This window comes from Plectropomus leopardus, chromosome 22, assembly GCF_026936395.1.
Source record: "Plectropomus leopardus strain MGB_pleo_1.0 chromosome 22, ASM2693639v1, whole genome shotgun sequence".
In the NCBI taxonomy this organism is placed as follows: Eukaryota; Metazoa; Chordata; class Actinopteri; order Perciformes; family Serranidae; genus Plectropomus; species Plectropomus leopardus.
In genome coordinates, this window is record NC_142197.1 from 23,822,374 (window position 1) to 23,833,060 (window position 10,687).

Genomic DNA, 10,687 nt, shown 5'->3' on the forward strand with positions numbered 1-10,687 from the left:
TTTTCCAGGGAATTTAATTATTTTATTAGAGTTTCAATCGTTCTCTAATGACAGGACTTGATAAAACCAGACGGGTGTTTCTACAGAGGAATATTTCTGCCTGAGCGACAGTTCCATCTTCTCTCCTTGCTTGTTTTTTTTAGGGTTTTTAAATATACATGAGTAGCAGCAGCCCTGTGCTCTGAGCAGAGCTGTAGGAGCTGAGGACATAAATATAGAAAACTGCTGTGTGCGCTGTAGAAGTTTGGGGGGTTCAGATGTGTCGGAGGCTGCGGCTCAGTGGAGGGGAGGAGGAGGAGGTTACTCTGTGAGGCCGAGCTTCTTCTTCAGGGACTCTGGCATCTCGGGGGGAGGGGGGCGGGGCAGGCGGAAGTAGACCTTGACGGAGTCGTAGATGAACCACTGCAGGGCGGTCAGGGTACCGATCATGATGATACGGGCGATCAGACCCTTCCACACACCTGAACAGGAGACGGAGAAAACATCAGTCAGCAGGTGCTGCACAGCTCTGAACCACTCATGGGTTAACAGTATGAGGTCATCACGTCTTTCTAAACTAAAGGCTCTACAAGTCTTACATGTGTCAGTGTGCAGGTTTACATTAACCCTCAAATTGCACAAGATGGAAACTGTGAAGTTAAAACACGGCTAAGAGAAACACGTCAGTGACAAAAAACACACTCCCATATATATCACAAAAAGGTTTGCGTTCACATTTGGCAAAAATTCTGTGGAAACACTTTTGGCTTTTACAGGTCACATGATGCTGTGGCTATGTGTTTGAGGCAGGAGTGAGTGTCATCGACTGTCTGGCGTGAGGTGACATTTTTGAAGAGTTGGAAGGAAAATTAAGTTTCAGGCAAGAGATCTTTGCTTGCTTCCTTTTCTCCTCGTGATCCTTGTACCTGTCTGCCTTTTACCTCTGCAGCACACAGCTTCTAATGATGCCACTCTGGAGGCTGACTGCACTTGGGGATGTTGGAAATCACTGTACTTACAGTGCTTTTAGATCAACTACTGGCAAAACTTAAGACACCTGTAACTTGTTAATTCAACTTATTTGATGAATAAACATTCAGGACACTTCAAAATAATGTAATTTTTTTTAAATCTGAAAAGCTAATTATCACTGAGTAGCCTGATTCATTGGCTTGCCAAAGCATTAACATGGCAGAAACGGAGAGCTCCACTAATATTAACTGCACAGAATTATTGCTCAGTCCATAAATCTATACATCATGCTCCAGGCTGACTGTTTTTCCATGAATCGTGACAGTCACAGGATTCAGGTTCATTACTGATCATGTGACGGCACTGGAAAAAAAGCCATAGGAGCGCATATGATGGGAATCATAATAATAATAATAATTATCCAGCAATGTGAAGTCAGGAACTATCAGTTGGTTTTCACAGACAGCACATGTTGCATGTGACGTAAAACAGAGCGTTTGTTTAGATAGTATCATTACTAAGATCATCATTTTCATTACTGGTGATTCCCAGTACTTGTCGAGCTAACTCACTAACCACCTGTTATTTTGCACATGGTTTTAGCACATTAGAATCAGAATAAGGTTTGTAACTTTTCATTATTATTTAAAATCACTACATGAGGTGGGACAGGAGTTTTTGTACAAGTGAGATGGGACAGAAGTAAAAATCCACTATGTCAAAGAGCAAAACATGCAAGTATCTTCAGTTTGAGTTAACCACCGACCTGATTTCAGGCATCTCAGCAAAAAAACCACTGACTGTGAGGCGAGGGAAGTGCTGAAATGCTGACTCATTTTAGGGCTCATTCCTAAAGTGCACTACAGTGTTTCCCTGAGACTGACATCGATAAAACATTTATTTATAGGTCAGCTGCATGTCCGTCCCCCAGGCTTGCAGCACTGGGAGCTCCCTGTCCGTAGAGGACAGGGTTGCCAGTGTTGCAGTTGGACTGGGGGACAGGTAGACTGTTCTCACACGCCAATGACTCAAGCACCTCCAACTGTACAGCCGGAAAGCTGCTGAGGAGCTGTGCTCAGAGCACAGCGCCCTCCAGAGGTGGATCTAAGGAGCGTGTTGATCAGAGCCTGATGCTGCACTGGGATGCTGCTCGAGTTAGAGCAGAACTGGTGTTGGTACAGACCTTTGGGTCCCAGCCTCTTGAGGACCTGGAAAGCAGTGCTGCCACTCTCCTTGTTCAGCACGGACACCACGGAGTCAGCAGGGTGGGACACGATGGCACAGAACACACCAGCTGCACACAGAACAGAAACAGCACATCAGAGAACGGCAGCTGGAGGACCTCAAAGTCCACACTGACATTTCACACAAGTTCAAAGAAATGATGCATATTTGTATCTGATATTACTGCTTAGATTAGCAACAAATATTTTAATACTGCTGGAAATTTCAAAACTGTGATAGTTTCACCACATCTTTAAAACTTTCCCTGATTGTTTGGTTTTCTAGCTTTCCTGAGCATCGTGATTTTCAGTGACCTGTTCAGATATTGTTACTCACCGATATAACCGGCCACGAAGGTGACCACCAGCTGCTCAGGTTTGCTGCACTCGCTGCGGGGCTTAGGAACAACATACTTGTAGAGCATCTCCACAGTGCGCTCGAAGCAGGCAAACTTCATCATGGTGTAGGGGATCTGCCTCATCCACAGGGGCACCACACCCTTATAGAAGCTGCAGTGAGAGGAGGGAGGAGACGTGAGCTTACAACAAGCATCAGCACATGTCTACACTTTACTCATCTACATGCTGGGACAGATGCTAAATGCTTTCCAGGTCTGAACGGTGACTACGTGAGGTGTGTCCGTCTCCCAGGCTTGCAGCACTGGGAGCTCCCTGTCCGTAAAAGACAGGGTTGCCAGTGTTGCAGTTGGACTGGGGGACAGGTAGACTGTTCTCACACGCCAATGACTCAAGCACCTCCAACTGTACAGCCGGAAAGCTGCTGAGGAGCTGTGCTCGGAGCACAGCGCCCTCCAGAGGTGGATCTAAGGAGCGTGTTGATCATTCCAATATCTCAATAACCTGACAGACATTCAAAGTAACTTACTGATACTGACAGCAAAACACAATGTTGAGGAAAAGTAAGAAGGCAGTAGACTTACGCCCAGAGTCCCTCCTCTGCGTACATCTTGGGGACACACTGTCTGAGAGTGTTGGCGTAGCCTGGCTGGGTCTGGATACGAACTTTGACAGCCTCCATGGGAGCCAGAGCGATGTCTGCAAAGAACTCTGCGCTTGCTGAGGCTGCCAGGTACAGTGATGTCCTCCAGAGGTAGGTGTTCTCCTGTTGGGTGAAACATCACAACAAGTGGTCAGACAGATTAGATGATACACAGATTTTCCCTTCGTTGCTCAAAAGCAAAAGAAACAAACAGTATTTAAGAAACTGCAACTCAAAACAAATACAATTCTTTTGGCATAATACAGATTTGACAGTGAAATGACCATAACCTGCTTACGGCACACTGGCTCTGCGCAGGCTGTGGTTAGGCTACCCCTTAAAATTGAAGACCTCTCAGTCGACTGAGATTGCTTTAAGTCCAGCAGTTGGTTTTTTTAGTGTGTGTTTTTTTTTGCTTGTGAGTGTGCTGTGCAGTGTGCTTCTGTGGACGCTTCCGCCCCCAGATTTTGGTGTGGAGTGTGTGCTCTTGACTTTCACAATACTGTTTGATAAGCGGAGCTGCAGGCAGCAGGACAAAGGGAGAAAAGGAGACCTTCTGCTTCGCAGTGGTGAATTCACAGCACACAGCAACTTAATATGTCAATCTCTGGTTTTTGTTTGTTGTTTTTGTTGATATCTACTGTTAAATAACAATAACTTATCAATATCGTTTCGTTCTGCCAAACACTACATGATATGAAAGCTAACAACCCCTCTGATTTACTCTGCTGATTTTTAAGACGGAGGTCTGAGAGGGTCAGCTTGTGACTCATCCCCAAAATAGTGTGATGAGTCAACCTAAAGTCAGGGCAACTTTTTGATCAGATAACATCCAGTTATTAAGTGTCAAAACAAACACTGCCACCCTCAGTTTGGACATTAACTGCAACTTTTGACACTCCAGATAGACGTGGAGGCTTGATGGTCTTCTTGCTAAGTGAATGAAGCAACTCTGTGCTCCTAAATGTATGCATTTTTTTTTTATTTTACTTACCAGTTACACATTTGCCACACCGTATTTAAACTGTTGTGGTCTGGAGCCCTCATATTTCTTATCAAAATGGGTAGCTATAGCTTATTTCAGTTTAGAGTAGCAGAAATATATGCTACTTTAAATCACAAATAGAACCAGCATAAGCTAAAACTACAGTTAAATGCTTGGAGAGCATACTTAGAGGTATCAGCAAAACTACTGATCGGTACTCAGTATTATACTAATAAAAAACAAAAATACTCATCCCTAACTGCGTTTGAGTGGAAACTGAATGTGATTAAAAAGTTGAGCTGCTTATTGACAAATCTAAACAACTGTAACACAGGCAATATCAGTGTTCCATAAGAGCCAGCTTTATAACAGCTGACTCACCGTGTCACAGTTTCAAGAAGGGGTTTCATGTATCGAATATACTCGATGTACGGAGACTTGTCCCACACGTGATGTATAAAATGGCTGTCACAAACATCGAGTAAATTGTTACACTGCTTTTATAAGCCACCTGCGTTCTGGTTCTCTCCTGCAGCTCTCTGCAGCCTGTCACACACTAGTAACTCCTGTTATTCTGTTTATAAACTAACAATGTTATTAACATTGTCATATTGCTTAATACTAATGCAAAACAAGTTGGATTAAGTGCATTAATGCTGTCAGCACAGGCTGCAGGTGTAGGCTACCTTTTAATTTGTCCGAATGTGCCATGGTGTCAAAGACCAGTTGAGCCAGTTAGCATATATTAAAACTGGCTTAAACCAGTACAACGACTAGTGCTGCCTATGGTTATCCAGACTCACCTCTCCCAGCAAGTCGCTGTAGAGGACCTTGAACACTTCGTAGAAGCCAAACTTGCAGAGTCCCTGCATGGAGTAGCCGATGAAGGTGGGAGCCCAGCCCTTTGCCAGGCCTCTGACACCATCTTCCCTCACTGTCACTGAGAAGCCGTTGCCGATGCTCTTGTACTTATCTGGGTTCACCTGAGGAGGAGAATCAACACTGATGAAGCATGTCGTCAAATTACTGGCAACTCTGGGAGCTGACGTCTTAAGCAGATATATATGAGCTTGTAGGACAGCTAGTCATTAGTGTGGGCCAATGCACAAGTTAAAAATCGACTTTTTCTTCTTTGTGTAAAAGTACACAGGTTTCAGACAAATTTAAGCAATTAATTTTGGAAATTCAACAATTTTAGAAATCACTAGGCTACTTAGTGATTTAATATAAATGTAGAAAAACCATTTAAGTTGAAAAACAACTGAATAAATTATACCATGAGGCTACATAAAAATCATTAACAACAAAATATTGAAGAGGGTTTCTGATGATTTTGAAGTTTTATGTAAAACACTTCAAACTGAACTAACGCTTACATGTGCTGTGAGAAAAAAAAATCTTTTAACAGCACTATTGAAAGTTGCCTGTTCATTATTTAAGTCATTTTAATGTTGTGCACAACTACCATTATTCTGTAGACGATAATGAAGCCATGAGGCTGACAGGTTGGAGGACCTGCTGGCTAGTCGTTGCTACTGTGAGGTTCAGCTTCCATACAAACCTGCAGGCGGCACTTGACAAGGTCGAGGGGCACCACTGCTGTGTGTGTGATGCCGCAGCTCAGGATACCCCCAAAGCCACACAGGGCATAGTACTTTTGGGAGCCAAACTCGCAGCTGAAACTCTCTGTGGTAGAAGGGAGGGGGACACACAACATACATGCAACATGCAGGGTCACATGCAACACAGGACAAAAATCAACACCAATCCAGAGCCACATAATGGAAGAGGTGTCACTAGGAGGAGGAAAATTGACTTTCAATGCATTTTTCCTCATGTCCCAAGAGTGGACAGTTTAAATTCAGTGCCAGGACTCTCCCATTAGACGGCTCTGTCACTAACATGCCACCATTTATTAGGATCTCACACCAAAGGTTCATTAAATCATTGTACAAAAGCGATTTCAGTATTAAATTTCATGGACTACAGTGGTGATTTGCATGTTGAGCCACTGACTACAAATAATCAAATTACTGCTCACCCTTTTTAAAAGCATACCACAGGTTTCTCTGTTTGTTTCCTACCTTCCAGGCAGCCACTGATTTCAAATATGCAAGTTTGTTTACTGGAAACTTACTACAGATAACTTATGTGTTTGATAACATGGTACAGACATCAATGGCCGCCTAGAAGGTAGAAATCACTCGAAATCTGTTGAATGATTTTAATATTTTCTGCAAGTCAAAGTGGCTTGTAGTCAATTGGCAAAAAAAGGAAACCACCACTATAGCTATCAAAATTTGTGATTAAAATCATTCATTATGGAAAAAACCTAAGACTTAAACAGATTTCCAACAATAGGTGCATATTTTCATTTTTTAACATCACATTGTTTTCGTTATCATCATCATCAAATGTACTTGTGACTTACAACTCAATCTTACCTGATTGTGCAAGGTTAATCAGTCCTTGTGTTAATGAACAATGACTGTCTGATAACGTCAGCATTAATGCTTCATATCTCATAGGTCATGTTCAGACAATCGGGACAGACTGACACCCTGATGAAGTCAAATAGCACTGTCAACATACAGTACATATTCTCAGTCAGGTCTGACACTCCTGACCTTCACCTACACAAGTCCTCTACTGTGGAGTGAGCGGGGGCTGGGGCGGCGAGGTGGGCGGAAATCATTTACCACATAGGAACACTGGTGCAGAATCATGCAACCATGTTAGGATCACTCCAACACATTAGAATCATGAGGATCAAAACACAATGACAAAAGAAACAAACCCACGGCTGGGATGACGCTATTTCTCCCATGCAAATTGGTGCTTTTCAAAAAGACAAACAAAAATACAACCACGGGTGGATGAGGCGGGACGTTAAAAAAAACTAAGGCGTCGGGTCACGGAAGACAGACCTGCATTCTGCATTTGACCAGATCGAGGGGCACGACAGCTGTGTGTGTGGTGCCACAGCTCAGAATCCCACCAAAGCCACACAGGATGAAATACTTCTGAGAGCCGAACTCACAACTGTCTCCCTCTGAAGAAACACAGGCGAAACTTTAAGAACAGGTCATCTCTGAGTTTAGAAAGAATCGTACTGTCTTTAGGTCTTCGGATTTTAACTAGCTGAGAACTTGAAAAATTGAACTGATTTAATAAGAAAAAAATGATCTGTGCCTTTAGTCTTATGAAACCTGAGCATATTAGCTTGACTTCTTTCAAAAACATGGGAAGAAGGCAATGAAAAACAAAAGAAATGAAAAAAAATACAAGTAATTAGGAAAAAGTCTGAGATAATTATGTGAAAGAAAAGACCTGTAAACATGCCTAAAATTATAACTTAAAAAAAGTAAATTATTATAAATTCAGTTTTTCCGCATTTTTTCTGCCTAGCTCTTTAAAAAAAATTCTCTCAATCTCCTTATTTATTGTAATTTGTGAAACGTTTATTACCATTTATTACAGCTCATTGCCTTTATCCCGTTTTTGAAATAAATCACACCACAATTTGCTCTGGGTTCAAAGGTATAAATACTTAGAAAAAGTATCTGGGGCAAGACAAGAAAAGTGTAGTCACTCCAGGTTTTAATTAATCCAGCTTGATGTCTGACAACCAAAAGCTGTACTAGGGAAGCATCTTATTTTATAAGTCATGCCCTTGTGTGACAGGTTTTAACCTGCCTACAAGTAAATGTTTAGTCTGAAAACAAGGCCAAGTAAGCTCTGTAATGCCTCCTCTAGTCCTCCCAAATTGCAATTCAAATGTATCACTGTACTGTGGTGAGCTAACATTGCTGTTGGGTTAATCCAAACATATAAATGCATGGGACTAACACTGAAGAGATGAAGGGCATTGTTAAAGGTGTTCATAGACTTTTACAAACTGCTGTTTTTATACAATAAATGTTTGATCAAAATGCAGCTTTGCCGAATTCCAATGCACTGCAAACATTTAATATCTGTTAAACAAATAGTTGGGCAGAGGTGGAAGTTGCAGACTTGTTGCTGAAGCCTGTTGGGACATTGAAAACTAGTAACTGAAAACGTGTGGGCCTAAAGGGCAAAGTTTAACATTTAAGAAACTGGACACATTGTAGCATAACTGTTATATGATATATTGAAGTAATGTTGGGTACCGATTTAACAACCTGTAATAAATATTTCAAACCGGGACAATTTGTTCTCGTCAGCACCTGCGCAGCTCATAGTTAGGGGTCACTGCTATTTCTCAACAACTTTGCAAATCTGTAGTTTTAATACTGCAATACAGCAACTGACTTGCAGTTCCAATTATTATGCATCCACTGTCTGCAATAAGGTGCGACATGTCAAAACCAGTTTGCTGCAGTGCAAAGGCAAGATACCACTTTGTCCTTCCTTGTCCTCCACAGGCAGCTTCTATGCAGCTAAGGCCTAGAGGCCAGCTGCCTCGGGAATCATGTCCCTAATCATTTATAGCGATTAAATACGTTTAAGGATAACGTACAAGTCGCACAAAGGTAACAGTTCCTAAGAATACACGTAATTGCGCTGAATTACGCAATGAAGTTAGGTGCAGCCGGGCGACTCTGCGCTGCTAAGCTAACGCAGCTAGCCCGTTTAGCCAGCCTCCGGACTCCGCGGCTGGGTTACCTTCTGAGGTGGCGGCTGCCGCCAGTGTGCGGGTCCTCTGTCCATGGAGGGTCTGTTGGGGTTCTTCCACTTTCTGGAGGGTGAAGAGGGGAGCGCTGAACGGGTTGGCCCGGGCCAGCTGCGTCAGGGCGGTCGGGTACATGGTGGTGTCCTGCCTGCTGGCGGAGCTGCGCTGCAAATGAGCAACAAGTTAGCTGTGCGTTAGCTCGTGCTAGGTGGACGATGTGAACACGCACACACTGACACTTGAAGCCATGTCACGTGCCTGTTAGCTTATTAACGTCTGAATGACCGTGGGCAGGAAACGCTCAGCTAGCTTCTTGAATAAACACATAGCTAACTATAAGCCACACGCATAAGAACGTAACGTCCATGTTAGCTAACGTTAAGTTACTGAGCCGTCCTGTTCAGAAGCGGTCTGCCTACACACTCATATAACAGCATTTCCCTTGTCCTTCCTTACCCTAGCTAATGCTAAATGCTATGCTAATGTACATGCTAAGCTAACTTGACCGCTCCAAGGTGCAAGGTCTCCCCTTAACAGAAATGACAGAAAAGTCCCATTAACGAAACGGCTAACGAGAGTCGCGGCTCTAAATACGTCCTCCGTGAAGAAGTGGCCGTGTAATATTCCATATGTAGTATTTTAAATGAATATTTACACTCACTCTCTCAGTGTCTTTAAGATGGCGACTCCGCTTAGCTGCAACCGGCTGCTCGGAGAGGCCGAATGACCTCGCGGTAAACCGATTTGTCCTTTCGTGACGTCACCAACAAGCCTGGGCGGGTTTTTCCTCCTCCCTAGCCAGTAGGAGACGCCATATAGCTGTCAATCATCAGCTCTGGTCCAATCACAGCATTGGTCTATGATTAAATTAAGGCGGTGCTTGTAGAATCTTCAGAAGAAAATCTTTTTAAAAAATTAAAATCTTAAGTTTTTCCTTTCAGGTAAATTATTACCTGAGCACGTGTGGCAGTCATAAAAACAGATGGCATTTTGTGTGTTTGTGTGTGTGTGTGTGTGTGTGTGTGTGTGTATGCGTGTGTGTCAGGGATTGACAAACCGTGAGAGAAACATAGAGTGGATTACCTGTCGGCAGCTGTATCTATTTACGTCCTCAGTAAAGCTGCTGAGAGTGAAGCCACCCTGTGGATTTGATTACTTGGTGACGTCACGGCACACCTGGTCACACGTGAGGTGTAGCTGTTATGACGTGGAGGATGGGTGACTTCGATACACCTGCAGCAAGAATTCTAAAATAATTTTTTGAAGATTCCTACAATGAAGCAGAATGAGCTGCTGGACCCCTATTTACACTCCCCTCCCTGTCTGAACACTATGTACAGTATTCCTATACTGTAACATTACATGCCACAATGTTTGCTGGTAATTCAGTTTAACGCAAATCACCATTAACAAATACATCATTTTGATAGTAGATATTTATCACAGAAAGCACAAATGTCAAGGATAAGATCCAGGCTCTGATATGGCTTTAACGTAAGTAATTTTTGTTATTTGATAACTGTTAATAAAACAATTTGTATATGGGCAAGTAAAAATGGATCTTGAACAACTAAACTGTGCCCTCTTCAAACCTTCCTGACATTTCATCGGGGTAAACTGTATTTCACAGCATTTGTGTCTACAAAAATAAATAAATAAAAATTAAACCTTAGCTGCTGGGCCCAGTTGTTAAAAAATAATGTGATTGAATTTTGGCTACTGGATAAGATCAAATCTTGAAACCGTGTTGTTAAAAAGAAATAAAAAAACAGATTCTGAAATTGGATCATGTATTAAGTTTTGATTTGGATCAGACCTTCAGTATTTGTTGTCCTAAATGTTTTAGTAGGATTGGGATGCCTTTGATCCAAAAA

General features: G+C 42.5%; 1 protein-coding gene and 2 non-coding genes across 7 annotated transcripts; all 3 read right to left on the reverse strand.

Annotated features, from left to right (window-relative positions):
• slc25a3a (solute carrier family 25 member 3a) lies at positions 1–9,985 on the reverse strand. 5 transcript variants are annotated; one of them, XM_088072655.1, is made up of 9 exons: positions 9,897–9,985; positions 9,475–9,607; positions 8,807–8,978; positions 7,087–7,211; positions 4,963–5,142; positions 3,116–3,297; positions 2,512–2,684; positions 2,135–2,245; positions 1–461 (listed from the first exon to the last, which is right to left on the reverse strand). In XM_088072655.1, exons 3-9 carry the CDS (start codon positions 8,946–8,948, stop codon positions 301–303), a joined length of 1,074 nt encoding a protein of 357 aa, XP_087928781.1. In that variant the 5' UTR covers positions 8,949–8,978; positions 9,475–9,607; positions 9,897–9,985; the 3' UTR covers positions 1–300. The 5 variants fall into 5 exon arrangements, with proteins under 5 accessions (XP_087928781.1, XP_087928783.1, XP_087928779.1 ...); XM_088072657.1 differs by lacking the exon at positions 7,087–7,211 and adding an exon at positions 5,721–5,845 and having other exon boundaries at positions 8,807–8,973; positions 9,897–9,984; XM_088072653.1 differs by lacking the exon at positions 7,087–7,211 and adding an exon at positions 5,721–5,845 and having other exon boundaries at positions 9,897–9,983.
• Positions 1,867–2,069, reverse strand: LOC121961743 (small nucleolar RNA SNORA53). Its single transcript, XR_006107080.2, has one exon. It is a non-coding gene; the product is annotated as a small nucleolar RNA SNORA53 (small nucleolar RNA).
• LOC121961742 (small nucleolar RNA SNORA53) lies at positions 2,810–3,012 on the reverse strand. Its single transcript, XR_006107079.1, has one exon. It is a non-coding gene; the product is annotated as a small nucleolar RNA SNORA53 (small nucleolar RNA).
• Positions 9,986–10,687: the final 702 nt, after the last annotated feature.

Coding starts and splice junctions, on each gene's coding strand:
- slc25a3a (XM_088072655.1), bottom strand. CDS start 8,948: ATGTACCCGACCGCCCTGACGCAGCTGGCCCGGGCCAACCCGTTCAGC. Junction 7,212..8,806: donor GGCAGCCGCCACCTCAGAAG/GTAACCCAGCCG, acceptor GTGTTTCTTCAG/AGGGAGACAGTTGTGAGTTC. Junction 2,685..3,115: donor GCAGAGGAGGGACTCTGGGC/GTAAGTCTACTG, acceptor CTCTCACTGCAG/CTTCTATAAGGGTGTGGTGC.